This window comes from Lontra canadensis, unplaced genomic scaffold (genome assembly GCF_010015895.1).
Source record: "Lontra canadensis isolate GAN:19392208 unplaced genomic scaffold, GSC_riverotter_1.0 scaffold10, whole genome shotgun sequence".
NCBI classification, from domain to species: Eukaryota; Metazoa; Chordata; class Mammalia; order Carnivora; family Mustelidae; genus Lontra; species Lontra canadensis.
Window position 1 is genome coordinate 6863677 of NW_022631004.1, and position 20613 is coordinate 6884289.

The following is a 20613-nucleotide window of genomic DNA, read 5'->3' on the forward strand; positions in this document are numbered from 1 at the left end:
TTTTTTGTACGACACAATATCACCTCTTAAAAAGGAATGCTTCAGTAGAAGTCAGAATTTTTCAAAGTGAACATGACAGCTGCAAAGCGGAAAGTACTTAATTCCTTGGAAAGATTGTAAATACTACCTTGAAAAGAGGTAGTATTACAGTGAGTTGGGGTCCAGGCAGAATCACACTAGGCTTGGCAGGGAGGAGAATCTATGCCCCTTAATGAGCAGGAGTGGGAAGCCTAGGCACAACCAGCTTGGGGCTCAGCAAATGCTTCCAGATCTCAGACCCTAACAAACCACTGCTGCGAGGTTGGAGGCAGGGCCGCTTACCTGTTTCCAATTCCTTACGTCTAAGTCACAGAGCCCCAGCACTAACAGCAAACAGTGCCCCCTGGTCCCTCCCAAAGGAAGCAGCTTGACAGCCAACTCCTTGTGGCCACAGGGACAAAGACTCAGCAAACACCGCATCATTGGTTCACTTCCTTTGAGGCCTCTGGATGATCTGGGCCAAGTCTGACCTTTATCACACTAATAAGCAGAGTCAGACGGACCTTTGTGAACACGTCAAGGCGAGCAAATGCATTTCTTTCACTCTACGTGAAGCCGAGACAATGGGGGTTACAACCACGGCAGTCAGAGGGGCATTTTATTTTAAAGCTAAATGGATCTATCACTTCAGTCCCCGCACCCCCCCCCCAACTCTTCCCCATTGCCTCTGAAGCTGGAAGAGTCTGTAAACTTCTCTCTATTCAGGGGCTCTGGTAGGGATGCTAACTGAGAGTGACCTATGTAAAATCTTCCCCATCCCCAGAACCCCAGGAGCTCTCTCAAATCCCAGTTAAAATGAAATGTCTACCACCTAGGGAGACGACCACTCTCAGAAGTTATCTTTCTCAATAAAGGCTCAAGAAAAAGTCTTCTGGGAACTTTCTGATCGTGGAGTTTCCCGCAGGAACCCCCCCCTCCCCCGGCAGTGTGACATCTGAACTACTGAGTAAGTCCTGAAGCACGCCGTCGGCCATGGCTTGTTAGCTTGGTCTTGGGCTCTCCTCCACGATGGCCTGGGTCCTACACACTTAGGAGGTTTCTGCTGCAATGTGGGAGATGGGAGCCTTGTCTCTCAACCTCTGATGGCACCTGTAAAATGGTCTAGGAAGGAACAATCCACTTTTTAAATGGATCATCATTGGAAGCAAAACAAAAGTAGCTTGTAAAAGTCATTACGAATGTCCCCTCCGATTTCTTGGGCAACCCCTGTGGAATCACTGCATTCAATATGTAAAAACATTCTCTAGATTACATTTGCCAGGAAAAAAAATCCCTCTCAATACAGTATGAACATCACTTTTATCTCAAACTGCTCTGAACTTACATTATTCAGCCATCTACCATTATTCATGTTAAGTGATTCAGGACTCTAACTCCAAATAATTTACATATGAATCACTGTGTGGCAGTGTCCCAGGGTTCTGAGTGAGAGTAAATAACAAAGAAAACTGCTAACTTGGCAAAGGATACCACCTTATCTTGGCCATGGTGGTTTTAATGTGAGAGAGAAAGAGAGAGAGAGAGAAAGAGAGAGAGACGAATTAGAGAATTAACAACTCTCCCAAACGAAACTAATCATCTTGTCTCTACCCGCCCCAGCCCCACAAAGCAGCCCTTTCCTCCTGTGCCTTCTGTCCCGCTGAAAGAACCTGGCTGCCCAAAACAGACAGCGTTCCCCCAGCTCCTCCCTCATTCTCTAGGACGGTCCATCAGTCCCCAGTTCCTGCCAGGCCTGCCTTCTCAACAGCCTCTGAATCCACCTGTTCTCTTCTGTCCCCATTGTCACTCTCTTGCCTGGGCCTCCGGGCATTTGCACAGGTTTTCTGTCCCCAACTTTCTCCCTACAACACACACATCCCTTGGGGGACTCCTATGTATTCCTCAGGTCCAGACTGGGTCTCACCTCCTCTCAACAGCCTTCCCTGCTCAGTCATGGCTGGGTTAAGCACCCTTACTTCTCTCGGTGCCCCCTGTGCTTCCTGCAGTCCCTGATCTCACCCAGCTGTCTGAAGGCTTCTGCTTACCTTGCAGGGAACACGGCAGACTAGCAACCAGCACAGCTGGGTCTGAAGTGTCTGAGTAAGTGAATAAAGACAGCATGACTTGCTCTTGGCCAACAGTGGCTTTCCAGCTGGATTCCACATTCCTTAGTGAGTATTGCTCCCCAGTAAGAGGGGGAGAGTGTCCAAATCACCCCAAGTGATTTCTGTGGTAAGTTGTATGTAGTGGACTAAATAACAGCCACCCAAGGATATCAAGGCCGAACCCCTGGAACTTATAAATATTACCTTATTTGGAGAAAGGGTCTTTGCAGATGTGATTAACAATTATGCAATGAGGAGACAACCCCAGATTACCTGGGTGCCATCACAACCTCCTTATGAATGGAGGCAGAGGGAGATTTCACAGAGGGAAGAGGAAAAATAAACACAGAGAGAGTGATGTGAAGACAGAGGCAGAGATTGGAGTGATGTGGCTGCAAGCCAAGGGATGCATCAGCCACCAGAAGCTACTCTGTCAAAGAACAGATTCTCCCCTCGAGCTCCAGAGGGAGTACAGATTTCAGACTTCTGGCCTCCAGAACTGTGAGAGAATAAATTCCTGCTGTGATAAGCCACCAGGTTTGTAGTAATTCATTCCAACAGTCTCAGGAAACAAATACAATATCCATTTGGATTTGTGTTGTGCTTGGACCCATTATATATAGGTGATGACCACAGAACTGTGGAAGAGAAGGGCAGACCCCTTTGAAGCACTGGAACAGAGAGCTCAGAGCTTGTACACTATGCAATTTAATAAATAATCACTTAGAATGAGTACTGATTAGGATATCAGATATGGAAGAATTCTTAAATTTACAAATCCCACAGCCTTCTCAACAGCCTCCATAAATCTGGCTGCACAGCAAATCTTGCAATAATCTCCTACTTAGAGGCAGCTAACATGACTTCCATCCTCTGGGTTGTTACTCAGGCTATGCTAGCCCCCTGGAAGGCTTTTCTTTCATTGCTGCCTAATGAAGTCCTACCCACTGTTGGGAGTTCCAGCTCAAATGCCTGCCCTATATGGCATCTTAACAGATCACCTACTTCTCTCATGCGCTTCCTCCAAACTCCCATATATTCTCTGCAGAACTGCTATTAATTTATATGTGAGATTACCTTATTTCTAGCACAGTTTCTTGCACACACATCAAATTTTAGGTAAATGAGTCAATCTGATAATGTATATGTATATGACAGAAAAGCAAACAGAAGGCCAAAAAAGATTACGGTTTTTTTCTCTACATTCTTCCTACATGAACAAATGAATAAACTGAACTTGAATAGGGAACACGGCAGACTAGCTAATATGCAGGCTACATAATCAACCAGCACAGAATTCCAACCATGGCTCTATGTCTGTGTGACTTTTGGAAAGCTATTTAGTCTGAGCCCCTGTTTATCAGTGAAACTGGTATATCTTGTTTAGCAAGTCATTAAAGGTCATGTGCAAGATTCCTCTGTGTGCAAGCTGGAGAGATAACGCAGTTTACTAATGTAGCTTCTGTGTACAACCCACAAAACAGAGGGACCCAACAACACCCAGAATAGTGGCCGATTCCACTGTGCCTCCTTCTAAATTCTGTCTTAAAAAACAAGTTCTCTACACCAATTTTTTCTAAAAATACAATTCAATGGGGAAGTCAACTTATTTGGAACACACCAAGGTTTTAAATTATGATTTTATATAGTCAAAGTAGAAACAGTTTCTCAAATAAGCAAAAAGTGAGGCAGGAAGTAAGTATACGATCATGAATTATAAAAACAGGATGATATTTAATGACAAGGAAAAATGGATCCAAATGTTTAAAGTGACCTGATCATTTCTCTCAGCACTTACCATACCTAGTGTATTTTTGCACATAAAGAGCTTTTTTCAACTACTAAAACAGCTGCTTAAATTTTAATCAGGTAAACAATATCCCTACCATAGCGATTATATCTTTTTTACTTTTTTTGATAAAAATATTTTAATACAGTTGCTTAGAACATGGCTCCCAAAATTATGACAGGTTCTGCTTAAATCCTACAGAAAGAGCAACATTTATTTATATATAGGGAAAAGACTTTCCAATTAAAAATTCAATAATATTTGAATTTTTGATTCAAATATTCAATAATATTTGAACAATTAATATTTTAAATGTTCTGTTAAAAATACATAAGTTTGCAAATTTCCAAAGAAGACTAGTTTAGGGGTTCCCTAAGTATAAAATCATGACTATCACTTCAAATTGTCCTAATTAATTATACATTCTAAATTTCTGTGGCATATTAACAATGTTAACAGTTAACATTGTGTTAAAGTCTAATATACTGGTATTTCTCTACATGTTTTCCATATCTTAATTAGGTTAATTCTTACAATAACCTTGCGTCTTAGCTATTAATAACAACCACATTTTCGAGGGAGAAACAGAAGCACAGAGGCGTTAAGCCAAGGCAGCACAGCAAAAGAAGCAGAACCAAGACTAAAACTTTATACACTATGGCACTAAAACAGCACCGTTCAACAGAAGTAGAATGTGATCCACATATAGAAATCTAAATTTTCTAATACCCACATTAAGAAATTAAGAAACTCAGATACCACTAATAACTTACATAACCCAATATATCCAAAATATGATCATTTCAACATGCAATCAAAAAAGAAATCAATGAGGTATCATGTTGTGTTTTTTTTCATACTAAGTCTACAAAAATCTACTGCATATTCTACATCTATACTTCAATTCAGACTAGCCACCTGTGAATTCTAGAACCTGCTTTCTTAACTGCTATGCTACCAGAAAGTAATCTAAAAAGGTCTCTGTCATCCCTGCTATAGAATATTTATCGTTTCAAACATAGTTAACATATCAATACTCCAGCAGCATTTCATCATTTAATCTTCCCAGACCAGCTTGAGAGTAGGACAGAAGGAAAAAAGTTCATGATGGGGAATGGGGGGCAGCAGGCAATTCTTCATGGTGTTTCTACCCAGCTTTTGTTACAAACTATCTTCCCAAGGATATTTGTAACATAGAGATTACAGAGATAGGCTCTCACTCAAAGGTAGAGGACATAGTGGTTTCCAGACCATGATTATTAAATAATAGTTTTCCTTGGGGGCAAAGTCTGGACAGATTTGCTAGCAGCCCCTTTATAAAACCAGGGATTGACTAAAGTTTGAGGATCCTCAGCTGTGATCTAAACCTAATCTGTGTATAGCAACCAGTAGGGCCCCTCTGCATCACTTCCTTGGGACTTGGGAGCTAAGAAAACCGATGCTACCTGTTATGCTATGAGTCAGAAAGTGTTTTGTCTCTGACCCAGCAATCTTGTGTCTTCAGCCAGCATTCATAAAGCAAGAAGGCTAACTAGTTAGTTGGAAAGTTTAGACTCATCACAATTGGTGACAGATCTTTTGAGCATTTCATCCAGGGATCTCCCATAGACGAGAACTTATATTTTCTATAGCTAGGATTGGATCAAGTCAATTTATTGTCTTAGGATTAAAGTTTTAAAAAAAATGACAATGGAAAATAAACCAGGTTGATAGTGTTTTCCCTATTATTATCATCAAGGGTTTATTCCTATTAAGGCCTTGTCAATACCCACTTAAATTCCTTCACCACAGTAAACATCTCCATTTCTCAGTTTCTTTTATAGAACAGTTATGTATACTGTACCTTTCCACAACATTTAGCTTTGTCTATAATCTTCAGGGCAAATTCCTTTCCAGTGGACCTATGAAGTGATCAGAGAAAGGCAATTTAAAGACACAAATCAAAGACACAATCATTCTTGATTTCGTCTACTAAAGGATACTAAGATATTCTTCTAAATATCTTTTAGAATAGGAAAACAGTTCAACAAAAAAGTACATCAGGAATGATGGTGAGTGGGGTCAGGGAGACAAGTACCCAAAAAAAGAAATAAAATCCAAAGCCATACTGTCATTCTCATTTTACATTAATAATTATAATATTAAATAACTTACATACTAAAAGTACTTAAACTCTGTTGTATCAAAGCTGGACAAGAAATTTTTTCCATACTTAAATCTCAAAATAATTCTCTTAGGAGGCAGAATGAAATTAAGAGAAATGAATCAAAGTAACTAAAAATTTTCTATGATCAGTATATCTTTACATTAATCCATTAATAACTAAAAGGCCCCAGGATTTCAGTATCTCTTTCTCAGCCAAAATTCCAGCTGGTGCCATATTATCCACACCTTTAAATGCCTGCATCTGGGAGTAAAGAGATCATTGACTTGGACAAAGAAATGTTGAGGTTGTTAACCACCTAAACACAATTTAACCTGAACAAGCCAAGAAGTACGGTTTAGCTAGGAAAACACTTCAACAAAGAACACTGTAGTGTTCTTAGAATAGGTTAGTTCTCTCAAGTGCTGCTGCCTTTGCCACTTAGTCATAGTACATGCTGGTGAAGCTGACCTTAGAGGAGTAACTTTCATGTAAATTGCTTCCCCATAACATAAACCAAACCCTGATGCAGATTTCTAATGAGTCTGTAGAGGTCATATTTTAGATGCTTAATTTTTTACTCGGTGCCAAACTCCTCCACAAGGAGCACGAACACTTCACTGGAGATGCAGGGAAATGGAAAAGCTTTCTGGAAAACTCCCCACCAATAATAAAAATTGCCACTTAGAACAACTAGGGGATTGACCTTTAAACACAAAGGCTCTAATTGGAGTCTTTTCCAGTTTGTATATTGTTTACAAAAGGCCTGGAATTTAAAAGAAAGGATTTCTTACCACTTGAGAGTTTAGGACCTTAAACAAAATAAAGTTGAATAAGCAAAAATATCATTTTAATATAGGCAAAAGTTGGCTGACCCTGATCTGAACAGAGTCAGAGCTCATGTATCTGAACTACTAGTATATACAACTAAGTAGTAATTGAAAGGGTTACTGTGGGGCTTAAAGGGGTTAATAGTACAAGCACAGCACTGAGAACAAGCCTGACACAGGTAAGTGCTATAGGAGACTTTTTTTTTTTTTTTTTAATGAATCCTATTCTTTCCTATTCCTCTCTGGCTCATGGATGAGACCTGATATATTGCTCAGCCCAACTGCATACAAAGCAGGTTTATTCTCTGCGTAGGTACCTATATTTTTTTGGGTCAAACTGCCTGTGGGCTTACAAAACAGCTGGTCCCACCTAACTGTAGACTTTTTCAGGAAGGGAGAAAAAGAGACCCCCCAGGAAGGCCTTTTATTCATTCGCTCAGGTAAGAATAAACTCTAGGGGAGAAATGTAGGCAAACAAATGATTATCCTCACTACCCACTCACCTGTCCATGCACTCTTTGACTACAGCAAAATTCCCATCACCAATAACCTTCCCAATTTTGTATTTCTCAAGAAGAGTTGATGATTCAGAGCACCTGTTTCCATTCACACCTGCACAAAAGGATAAATGCAAAGTCTAGCAAACACATCAGCATTTCATCTTGATTCCTACATATCTGTAAAATAATAATTTGCAGTGTAATTCATTTCTAAACTTATGGTGAACCATAAGAAAATTTCTAAGCATGTTTTCTGAAGAGAACACCTGAACTCCTGAATCACCAATTTCCTTTTGACCTTGTTGTGAAATCTGAAACCAACATAATCAATAAACCTAACATATCCTTGAAATGCCAACTGAAATAAGTAAAAGGAAATTTAACCTAAGCTTTTTAAACTTCTTTGTTAACTCTCAAGAAAGGGGAAGGGAATGATGATGGGGATTCAGTCTTAAAATTTTTCAAGATTTTTCCTCAAGATTTTCCAGTGAAGAAAATTCTACGCAGCTGGGATACCTGTTAAGGCTAACTCCTGGCCCCAAGTCCTCTCAAAAAGGGGAGGGGGGGAGAGGCAAGAGGAGGAAGTGGTTAAAGGGACTACTTTTTACAATGTATCCCCAGTGCCCAGCACATAGCAGATATCCAGTGAAGAAAAGGCACTTCTGCTCCCTAATTGAGAGAAAGGAAAAGTCTACATGTCAGACTTGTGAGCAGACTGTCACTAAGGAAAAATAAAGAAAGCTTAATAAAAAACAAAGACATTTTATATATCCTGAAGCGACCTCACCAAAGCTCACTAGGCTAATTGGTGACACAACTGCATCCCTGTTTAACACAAGTGAGTTTTGGGTGGCCCCCATGTTCACGTGGATGACTTCCTTTATAAACGTGATCATCAGATTGAGGACTACCTTCAGGACTCATGCAACGACCAAGTTCAGGTCCACCATTTACATTGGAAGAAGATCTGCCGTGTGCAGAAATCTGCTGAAAGAGGAGAGTGACCGTTATTTATCGTGAAAAATTTACAAACCTTCAGCTAGCTAATCCTTAAAGATTAGAAAATGCTCATATTGTGCAAAAGTATGATGTTACAAAAAGAGAGGGGGCATCTCTTTCTCCTCTCTTCCCTGTTTCATTTACACATTTCTTCCTTATTAAGGTATTTTCAAATCCGATTGGATATCAGGAAATTGACAGTGTGTTGCTCTGTTTGATACTGGTTTACTTTTGACCTCAAAGGAATAAAGTAAAGGAAAGTATTATAGCACCAGAGCAGAACAAGGTACTTATTAGTGGCATATAAGGTTTAGAACTCTAGGCAATTCCAAGAAATATTGGTACCACATCCCCAGATCCCGCAGCCACCCTGTGGTGGACCTCAGGGAGTCCCTGCAAAGGTGGAGCCCTTCTCAGAAGCCCCATGACTAGGACTGAATCACCTTCCACACCCTTTTATGGATTCCAGATCCAGAGTGCATGCAGCCCTGGCTCAACCCTCTTCTTTACTGACCCTAAGACAGTAAGAGTTCCTCCTAACCATTTTAAAGACTTTTATTCCTAGGAACCAGAGGGAAATGAAAGATAAAACTAAAAGACAGGTTTTAACTCAATAGGGCTGAAGTTCCCAGTCTAAACCAAAAATAATCTCTAATTCTTAGAAGAACTGAAAAAATCATATTATGACTATTATTAATATCAGGTTTATTATTATGTCTTCGTTGAGAATTTTTTCTTTATCCCTAAGGGCTCTTAGGCTTTTGAACTCAAATTTTTCTCTTTGAACTTGAATTATCTTTTTTCCCCCTTTTCTTTTTTAATGATTCCTGATTTCAGGAGCTTCCAAGGTCAAAGGACTGAACAAATTAGCGAGAAGCCTCTTCAACATTTTTTGTATTGGTGAACCTACCTGCCTCTATGCCCAAACTATGCTGGTACCTCTGTCCCATTATGATTGTGCCTTATTCATCACTGCATCTCCCGTGGGCAGCACACCGTGTGGTACACACCACAATGAATTCGTACTTGCTGATTAAAGGCATAAACAATAGGGCCAAACCAGGAAGCTACCCGTCCCAGAATGCTCACAGGCTGGAGACACTGGGTCTACTCTCTTCCTCTGGATGAAGTAAGAACCTCAGAGATCCTGGTTCAAAACCCAGGAAAGCCCAATACTCATACACATTGCTTCACACAGGATCATCCAGATGTTCTTCTAGAATGCATTACAAGCCTCAGGAATAAAAGGCATTGAAAATGGTCTGTTTTCTCAGATGCCATGTAACCACCTTGTGTGGACAGTAAGACCAGCTGCAGCGTGTCCTCTTAGGAAGGCGAGGCCAAGGAAAAGCAGTTCTGAGTGGCAAACACGCTTCTGACAAGTTTTGTCTCCTTCACTCTGATTTGGAGAAAAACTGTGTAGCAATGTGGGTGTATATGTAGGGTCCCTTTCAGGCCACCCTTAACAGATGACAATACTACCATACCACACTGACTCCTCAAAGTTCAGTCATTTTGTTTCTCACAAGATAACTGGCAGGCAATGTTTCAAAATTTAACTTTTTTTTGGTGGTTTTTCTACTTCTTTGCTGCTGAAATTAAAGGCATCTCCAAAATCAGCTGTAGCCTATGCTAAAATGTTTAAAAGCTAGCTCATTTAAAACCCAGGCCCTGAGAGGTGACTTCAAGGGAAGCATGACAGAAAACCACAAGGTTCTCCAGTCAGTTCTGTTTCCACAGCTACCACCCTAGTTCTGGTCCTCCTTCAGAGTCCTCCTGGTGCCTCAAAGGCCTCCTTGGTTACTCTCAGTCTCAGCCATTCCACACAGGATTGCCAGGAAACTTCTCCAAGGATAGTTCTGATAGGACCCTAGGATCTAAAACGTCAGTGGGTCTTTGTGACCAACAGAATAACCCCATCCTTTGTCTCACTACCGCCTGCCCAATTTGTTTCCCACCGATTTTTTTTTTCATGATTTTTATACATTAACTCAATATTTTTAAAAAATTTTATTTTAGTGAGAGCTCGATCTCAGGATGCTGAAATCATGACCTGAGCTGAAATCAAGAATCAGATGCTTAACCGACTGGGCCACCCAGGCATCCATCCATCCCTCTCTTTCTCTCTCTCTCTCTCTATATATATATATATTTTTTTAAGTGGCTTAAACATCCCAAGTCTTAATTTTCTGCTCTGAATATAGGGATAGTAGCAAGACCTAGCTTGAAGATTTGTAAGAAAATCAAAATTAGCTCCTACATGTAAACTCATTTCATATGTAAACTCACTGACATGTAACACTAATGCAGTATTAGTTATTAGTATACCTTTCCTTAAAACATCTAGAATAAAGCCTTGAATCCAATGATTGAGAAATGTTCTCAAATTGTTGAATGTATAATGTAAAGAGATCTTTTGCTAAATAATTCATTTCAAATCTGTTCCTCTTCTAATCTAACCCTTCCTAGACTGAAAACTGCCAGTCATGGGAATAAGAGATCCAAATTAAATTCATAGCAGCCAAATTCTTAATGGAATAAAGACAGGAAGAATGTCATTCTGGAAAAAGTTCTATCTCAAAAAACAAATGGAAAGCTCCCTTTTGATTACTGCTCACCCCTAGATTACAGTGACAGGGGAGGTGGATTGTAATACCTGGAAATAACAGTGGAGAGTGACCTGTTAACCCACACATCAAATTTCACGCCCAAAACGGGCCGGCCCCACACCCTCTGGCCGCAGCTGGTTGAGTCAGGGTGCTGGGCAGGGATCTTTTCTCTTCTCAACATTCAGAGCCTAGGGAAATATCCAGTATGCAGGCCCACTGCTGACATCCGAAGACCTGGGTTTGTCCCTGCCTTCCCCTGGCCCGCTTGCTTAGCTCTCCTGGAAGCAGGGAACATTCTTCTCACAAGGCCCTTTCTCGAGCTAGTTTGAGTAAATTTTAGTTCACTGCAGGCTGATGTGTTCTATCTAACTCAAGGGCTCCGTAAGAAGGAAGTCTTGGAAGGGCTCAAATGAAGGCATTTTTACCTCCATATGTATTTTCACATGGATGGGTGACTCCTCAGGGTATCTACTAATTGAGTTCCATGAGCCACTGTAATCTTCCCAATGTTTGGATTAAACCCTTACTCCAACCTATCCCAAGGCCCTGTACAGCCCAGCAATTACAAACTCAGTGTGTGTTGGGATTCACAGACAGCAAGGAAAGAGACCAGGAGACAGAGGAGGTGTGGGAACTGATTCTCTGGCAACTAAAAGAAGGCAGGACCCAGGCCAAAGCCTGAGTCGCAGAGGAGAATGTGGCACGAGGTGGAGGCCAACTGAAAAGCTACTTTCAGGTGTACCTGACAAACATATCACTAAATCATCAGGAAGTGCAGCTTTCTTAGCAAACAATGATAGCAAGAAGAGCATTTTTCAAAACTCTCAAATTGAATTTTTTTTTTCCTAAGTATGGAACCTCAAACATTTACCAAAAAAACAAAAACAAAAACAAAGACCTATATAGAGTTAACAGGAGTGACCTCTCTAATTACCTACCCAAATACTATTCCTTTATTTGAAAATAATGCTTAGAAAATTAAAACATGAAGGGGAATCATTTCATGACAGCACAGACAAGGACATGAATTGACACAGGAATGGCTGGCTCTCCTCCCTCAGCAATAACTGACACTGGGCTGTTAAGAGGATATAAAGGTGAAGGGACAGGATCACTACTGCCCAGAAGTTTACAATCTTATGAGGAGACATGTGCACGCTTAAAATCTTTCCGAGAAACCTTGACATTCCGAGAAATGGTCTCTAAGGTTCTGATGGTGACAAAGGACTCTGACAACCCGTGAGAGGGAGCCATTTTGCTAAGGCAGGAATCTGTGCTCATAATATGCTGGAGTCACACAGCTAGGGATTAAGTTCACTTGACCTCCCAGTAGTGAATCTTGGTGCTCCAAGGGTACGAGAAAAGCTGGGTATTCACCAAGATCCCTGGACAGATCCCTGGCAAATGTGCGGTGTCTATTGTGAAATACAGAGCAAAGCATTCCCAGTGCCCTGAGAGACATGCAGACAAAGAGCAATGAAAATGCTAGGACTACAAAATTCTCACTGTTTCCCAGGCACAGTTTCTACATTTCCCTGTTCCTGGTCAGAGAATTATTCTCTTATTAAAGCAAGGATTGAATTAGCACCAGAGATTAAAATATGGCATTCCTGATTAAACCTGTCCCGTGTCTATTATTAAACTAACAATTTTTATTAAAATCTCTTAAAATGCTAATGAGCGCTCCTGCTTCCATCCGTAACTACGATGCTGAGACAGCACAAAGGCAGTGCCTGGATGCTGCCTGTTTGTAAGACCTTCCTCAATAAAGCATAAATGGATGGCAGCATCTGGGCTTTTTCAAGATTATCTTCCATAATTACTAACTGGTTCAAAAAGAAGTGATTATGTTTAGGGGTGGGGAGGAGAAGGGGGCAAATTTCCTTACGAGATCCTGATTGCCAAGGAGGGAAGGCGATGGAAAGGGTTGGAGATACTTTTGAGAATGTTATATGTTGGCATTGCTGTCCCATCCTGCTCCTCTGAGAGCAGCAGCAGCTCTATTTTTGAGGAACCAAGGAAAGGAAAGGCACAATAACCTGCTTCTGCTAAGAACTTTTTTTTTTTTTTTTTTTAAGAAAATTCAGTTTCTTAGCTGCACTAGCCACATTTCAGGTGTCTGATTGCTAAGTGTACCTGGTGACTACTATATCGGACAATGCAGATACAGAACATTTCCATCACCTCAGAATGTTCTATTGGACAGCACTAGTTTGAGCACTTGATATATATATTTATAATTATTTTCTTTCTTTTAATTGAAGTACAGTTGACATGCATTGAGGTGCACAACATAGTGAGTGGACATTTATATACATTGTAAAATGCTCAGTCCAATAAGTATAGGACTTTTTGCCCATTCCCCCCCCTCCCTCTCCCCTCTGGCAACCACCAGTGTGTTCTCTGCATTTACATGTCTGTATCTGTTTTGTTCTCTTCTGTTAAAAACTTTTTTAAAGGACTTGAAAATAGAGCAGAAAAAGCTATAACGTGTCCTCAACTGCTAGCATCATTTAAAATGGCATTCATGGCTGACAGAATAAATGCTAGGTACTCAATCATGGCTGATAATGAGTACCATTCTAGCTTTCCACATTTTCAGCCAAGAAGTCGAGTCAGAGTGCCTACATTAAATTTTTTTGATAAGTAGATTATTATAACTTCTACAAAACTTAAAATTTAAAGAGAAATGTTAGGTACTACACTAAAAATGTGAAGTTTTATTCAAAAATTGGCAATTCTCCAAGAACAGTGAAAATGACTATATCAATGCATTAAAGAATATTACTATTGACTTTTGAGTATAATGTTGAATACTCCTTCATTTTGACTTTTCATAAAAGGAAGCACTTGAACAAAATCTAGGAGATTTTTTTTTTTTCTTTTCTAGGGAGATATTCTTGTGTAGTGAGCTGACTTTCTTGATCCATCTTGGAAAAGGGCACTATGATTCAATTTTTAAGTGGTCTACTGCAGGGGTAAAAAATATGTTTTGCAAAAGGCTAGAGAGTAATATTTTAGGCTTTGTGGTATGGTCTCTATCACAATTACTCAGCTCCACTATTATGAAATGAAAGCAGTCACAGAGCACACGTGAACGGTTAAGTGTGACTATGTTCCAATAAAACTTAATTTAGAAAATCAGGGGCGCCTGGATGACTCAGTGGGTTAAGCCTCTGCCTTTGGCTCCGGTCATGATTCCCGGGTCCTGGGATTGAGCCCCACATTGAGCCCCACATCGGGCTCTCTGCTCAGTGGGGAGCCTGCTTCCCTCCCTCTCTCTGCCTGCCTCTCTGCCTGCTTGTGATCTCTCTCTGTCAAATAAATAAATCTTAAAAAAAACAAAAACAAAAACCAAAAAAACACTTAATTTAGAAAATCAGACTGTGGGCCAAATTTGGGCAGCAAGCAAACTCCTGGTCTACAAGTTCTTTCTTTCTTTTTTTTTTTTTTTTTAAAGATTTTATTTATTTATTCATGAGAGATGAGAGAGAGAGAGAGGCAAAGGCAGGGGGAGAAGCAGGCTCCCAGCTAAGCAGGGAACCCAATGCAAGACTTGATTCCAGGAGCCCAGGATCATGACCCGAGCTGAAGGCAGATGCTTACCGACTGAGCCACCCAGGTGCCCTACAAAAACTTTCTTAGGAATCTAGTCTTATACTTCGAAACTTTAGAACAGAGTAACCATCAGGGTATGGTTGTGGCTATACATTGGGATCACCTGGGATGATCTGAAAGCTTCTATTGCTAGACTGCTGCCCCAGAATAAAGAATCCCTGGGGTAGGGCCTGGGTATCAGTATTTTTTTCTAAGTTTCACAAGTGATCTAATGTACAGCCAAGGTTGAGAAACTCTGTGGAGGAAGTTTCTGGCAGCAACTTAATTCTTCAGCTACCTTAAGCTCTCTTTGTCACCCATCCAACGATTTAACCATTGCAAGTTATCTCTAGCTAAGAACAACTTTCTCCTTGTAAGAAAAAGGAAAGATGACACTAATTACAGTTAACTGAATGCCTACTTTGTGGCAAGTCCTAAAATGAATACTCTACACCTTATGAATTAGGTATTATCATAATCTCCATTAATCCATAAAGAAATCAGAGCTCAGAGAGGTTATATAACTTGCCCAAACACCACAGCAAATGTGTGGAGTCAGAATCTGAATCCAGGTCGGACTCTAGAGCCCAGGAGCTATTTGGCTACTCTCACACTGTCCCCTCCTCTAAGAAGACTAAAAAAGAAGTCTTCCAAGGCTATTAAATTAACATAAGGATGATAGCCAGTATGAGACCCACTCATCAAAATATTTATTGTGGTATATTTAGAATATGCTTTCAGATTACTGTACTATAGTCACAGCTGTGTAATTTAGTCAAATAATGTACAAATTAATAAACAAATCCACAGCTTTTCCTCACATAAAGAGATCTTAAGAAAAATTTTCTTAAAAAGATGACCGCTGAAATGTACTGAATACTTTTTAAGTCTGTATTACCAGATGTTACCTATAAATAGATTACTTCCATGATTCTTGTGGGTTTAAAAAATATTTAAAAATATAAATGCCACTAATTAAAAGGGAAAGCCAGTATGAATTATGATAAAAGTTATATCAGAAATGCATTTAAAAGCAGAAATTGTCCAAAGAAGATACACAGATGGCCAATGGACACAAGAAAAGATGTTCAACGTCACTCATCATCAGGGAAATGCAAATCAAAACCACAATGAGGTGTCACCACATACCTGTCAGAATGGTTAAATTCAAAAATGGCTAAAATCAAAAACACAAGAAACAAGTGTTGGTATGGATGTGTTGTACTATTGGCGGGGATGCAAGCTCGTGCAGCCACTGTGGAAAACAGTGTGGAGATTCTCAAAAAATTAAAAATAGAATTACCCCATGATCCAATAATTCTACTACTGGGTATTTACCCAAAGAAAATGAAAACACTAATTTGAAAAGATATGTGCACCCTACATTTATTGCAGTGTTATTTACTATAGCCAAAATACAGAAGTAACCAAGTATCTATTGAATGGATAAAGAAGATGTGGTGAATATGTAGACATAATGGAATATTATTCGGTCGTTTAGAAGAATGAAATCTTGGGGCGCCTGGGTGGCTCAGTGGGTTAAAGCCTCTGCCTTCGGCTCAGGTCATGATCCCAGGGTCCTGGGATCGAGCCCCACATCGGGCTGTCTACTCCGCAGGGAGCCTGCTTCCTCTTCTCTCTCTCTCTGCCTGCCTCTCTACCTACTTGTGATCTCTGTCTGTCAAATAAATAAATAAAATCTTTAAAAAAAAAAAAAAAGAAGAATGAAATCTTGCCATTTGCAACAATGTGGATAGATCTAGAGGGTATAATGCTAAGAGATATAAGTCACAGAAAGGCATACTATATGACTTTATCATATGTGGAATTTAAGAAACAAAAAAACAGACTCTTAAATATAGAGAACAAACTGGTGGTTGCTGGGGTGGGGGTGGGGGTTGCCAAATAGGTGAAGGGGATTAAGATATACTTATTGTGATGAGCACTGAGTATAGAATTGTTCATCATTATACTGTATACCTGAAACTAATATAACACTATGTTAATTATATATGGATTAAAAGAAATTAAAAAGAAATCAAAATGAAAACAGAAATCTTCATTACTTTTATATTGGGTTTGTGAAACTTTACTCTGAAATACTTCATTATTAGTAATGACATAGGAGAACAATTAATAAAAATCAGCGACTAAAGCTAGGTAACATACAAAAAACTATTCTTGTCTGTAGCCAAACCTTAGATTTGCTTTCATTTGGCTAAATTAGTGTGACTGATGAATAGTGGTGAATACTGAATTTTCTGGCTAAACAGAAGCCACGGCCTGCACACGCACAAGCCAACTCAACCGTCCGTGATAGGAGCTTTGTGGAACCCGCTGGTCTGTGCCTTTCGGTTCCTGAGTATCGCTGCCACCTAAGGGGACTGACTACATGGTCCACCAAAACCAGCACAGAATCTCTGCATATCCTTATAAGGGGGACTTTCAAACGGAAGTGTTGGCTTACTGGCTTCAGCACAACCACGTCTACCTGCACAAGATGTCTGCGGGCTTTCACGGTGAGGAATCATCAATCTGTAGGACGCCAGGGTACCAGGAGAGGTGCCTACCTCTTCAGTCCAAACTATGGAAGTTACCACTGTCAGGCACTGGCGCAGGCTAATTCACGATAACTTCTAAGTCTTAATTCCATCCAATTACCTCCAATATACTACCAAGAAGAATTTCTAACGGGCCACTTTCATGAATAAGGGAGCATTTAAGATTAACGCATGAGCAGCTTACATTCAAATAAAGTTCTTACAGTTGATTGTGTTCATACACTGATTTGCTTGGCAAACTCTCCTTCCAGCCCCATGAAGGTGGGCTTCAGCCCCACTGAACCACTGACCCACTAAATGCCTCTATTTACTGAGCAACCACGATTTGCAAATCACTGTCCTCAAACAGCATCTAAGATTCATGATGATGATTTATTTTGTTAGGTCACTGAAGTCTTCCAAACTGCTTAGTCCCTCTTTTGTTTTTGTTTCTGTCAACAAAATCAATTACATTCGGAGATGAAGTCGCCACCCGGCATTTCTGGGGTCATAAAAAGAGTATAAAAGTAGTCAGTCTCTCAGTACTGAGGATTATTAACTAGCTTTAAATGCCAGAGAAAAACCAAAGCTCCAGGGAAAAGCAAAAACGTCTAAGGTCAGCGGCTACCGTGGATTTACATTTCACAGCTTCGAAAAGAAGTTTTGAAGTTCAAAAGGTCAAAGAGTTGCATTTTAGCTCTGCCAATCAGTATGAGATACTACTAGCCCTTTCATCACACTTCACAAATCTGGAAAATCTTTCACCACCAGCACACCCAGGAGACATCATCAGATAAAATATCAGCATATCAGACAGTTTATAATCTCAAGATGTTGGACAGTGTTCCAAATGTACTTTTTTTTTCTTTCTTCTTTCAACCAACAAGAATACTCACAGTAGACAGCCTTTGGGCATACACTTCAGCATCAAAACCTGAGACATTTTATCCCTCAGTGTCCACAGATGTGCCCCTGACTTGGAAGCCTTAAGTTACTACAGCCTTGAAAGTCCTCAACTGGGACAGAGATGATGAATTAAATCCCAGGGAAATGGTTTCTTCATCCATCTGGCAGCTGATGACACATTTAGTACTCTTTATTGCCTATCTGTCCCAAAGAAAATGCTGTGATTTAAGCACAGAAAAAATTCCCACAGGGAAAGTCATCAGCTAGATGGAAGGGACTCTGAGGGGCTTGGGCAGAGGAAACAGGAGATCATGGGCTGAGGTCAAGAGGAAGATGAGGATTAAGAAGAAAACATCACTGGTGGTGGGATTCTAGAATTTGAAGGGGAAAGAAAAGAATGGGCAGGGGGTAATTGGGCAAGGGGTGACTGGTCAGGAGAACAAAAGGACTGGGAGGAGAACAAAGCAATAAAATTGATAGTGGGAGAAACTTTTGTGGCGCTCAAAAAGGAAAATGGACAGAAACGTATTGAGGGAATAGGGGCAGCCTCAGAAATAAATTTTGGGTGGCTGATAAAGAGATGAAAGCAGAGAGAAACGGTGTGGTAGCCTCCAAAATGGTTCCCCTGAACCTTACCTCCTGATTTTCATGCCCTTATGCAGTCCCTTCTCATGTTGCACAGAGCTGACATGTGACTGCTAAACTATTATGGAAATGATGGTGTCCAACCTCCAGGATTAGGTCTCAGACAGGAGGGCTTCTGCATGTCACTCTTACAGATCACTTCCTTTGGGGAAACCCAGCTGCCATGCTCTGAGGATACTCAAGCCAACTTATGGAGAGGATATGGCAAGGACCTGAGGTCTCCTGCCAAAGGCCAGCACCAATCTGCCACCAAGAGAACGAGTCACCGCAGAAGGAGATGCCCCACTCTCAGCAGGGCCTTTGGGTGACTGAAGCCCTGGGGCATACCTCGACTACAACCCTGTCAATGATCTTAAAGCCAGGACTACATGGTAAGGCTGCTCCTGGATTCCTGACCCACAAGAACTGTGCAAGACAGTAATTTTTTACTGCTATTTTAAGCTGCTATATTTCCAAATAACCTGTTACTAAGCTGCGTTACAGGGTACTAATGCAGCCAGACTATAGACAGAGGGCAGGGAAACAGAGACGAAGCATAGTCGGGAAGGTAATTCATAATAGAGAGAAAGCAGGGGAGGCAATAAAATCTGAAATCTGACTTCTCTCACTTTCTCCTTCTTTCTTATATACTGCTGCATGTTAATTTTTTTTTCTTTGTGAGTAAAACTTACTTCATGGGAACACTGAACCTGGAAATCCCAAGATTTACAGTAAGAAAGAACAGCAAAGCTATTCTAAGTGCTTTCTCTATAGTTAATTAATCTCAATCCTGTGTGCTAGGTCCTATTAATCCTTTTTTTTTGGTTACAGATAAGAGTGTTGTAACTTGCCTAAGATCATATAGCCTGTGAGGGGCCAAACCAAGATCAAACCCAGAAATTCCGGTTTCAGGGCTCATGCTTTCAACCCTATACCATCTTATGTCCTTCTCCAAATGGAGGCGTCTGAGCATAAATGAGCTCTGGGCTTCATTTTTTGACACTCCCCTTCTGTGTAACTACATACTATGAGACACCACTTCTGTCTTAATCCTCTGGCTTGAGTGGACCAAAGACTTGCCATGGTTCAGATTAAAGCACTCAAAGAAAATTTTAATTATTAAGGAGAACTAAAGAAGAACAAACAAGAAAGAGTCCAGAGATGCTACACACCCTCCTGACACAGGCCTAGTACAACCTGGCATGAATTGGCCTCACTAAAAAGATCTCTGGGCTTCCCAAGGGTCTGACTGCAGGAAGCAGCTTGGCGTCAAGTAAAGCGTAGTGTGCAGTGAAGGCGCCTTGTTTCAGGCCTGCAGAACTGCCTCCTCCCCAGGTGACCATCACCAGACCAGTGGTCTTACCCTAGGAAGGCCAGATTCCCTAAATCCATACAAGAGCAAAACCAAGTTCTACTACCGAGGGACTAGGTTTTGGGGAAATGGCCTAATGGCTACCTCCTTGGTAGCCCTAGCAACTGTCATTTTATGAATTTTTGGTCTGACCATTTGTTTCCAATCATCTATTTAACAGACTGTCCTTGCTTTCTCACTGTGTCCTTAGGGGTTAATAATGGTGATAAGTAAGGATGGGCTCTGTTTTCAAATCCCAGCTATGCAACTATGCTCGCAATGGGGGTTCCATGCCAGGCCCACCACGTAACATCATCTCATATCCAGGAACCCATATGTTTGCTGAGCCTGGACAACACTACCTTGTTCAGGCCTATGACAATCTTAACAATACTCAGTTCCATTGTTGGCTTCCAAAGAAAACCAATAACCCTAACCTCTTGTGAACTTTGTTATTTTTCTAAAGCCTTTGGCGGTCAGGTTGAAGTGCTGGGCACTTCTCTACCTTTCCACCTCCCTTCATCTAGCCTCTCCCCCACCCCAGGACTACCTCTACCTTTCCCAAGCACCACCTCCCATTCCATTTCTAATATCTCAACTTA

At 40.7% G+C, this 20613-nt stretch overlaps 1 protein-coding gene across 8 annotated transcripts in view; it reads right to left on the reverse strand.

Moving 5' to 3' along the window:
- DCLK2 (doublecortin like kinase 2) overlaps positions 1–20613 on the reverse strand; it is a 143697-nt gene that overhangs the window by 23136 nt on the left and 99948 nt on the right. For 5 of the 8 annotated variants that reach the window (XR_004382421.1, XM_032855543.1, XM_032855541.1 and 2 more), the window contains 3 exons: positions 8297–8372; positions 7389–7497; positions 5756–5813 (listed from right to left, as the gene is read on the reverse strand). Coding sequence is in view for 6 of the 8 variants with exons in the window: in XM_032855543.1 (XP_032711434.1) it covers positions 5756–5813; positions 7389–7497; positions 8297–8372 (243 nt within the window). In the remaining 2 variants the exon portion in view is untranslated. The remainder of the gene's footprint in view (positions 1–5755; positions 5814–7388; positions 7498–8296; positions 8373–20613) is intronic. The other 3 variants (XR_004382422.1, XM_032855544.1, XM_032855542.1) reach the window with 1 other exon arrangement.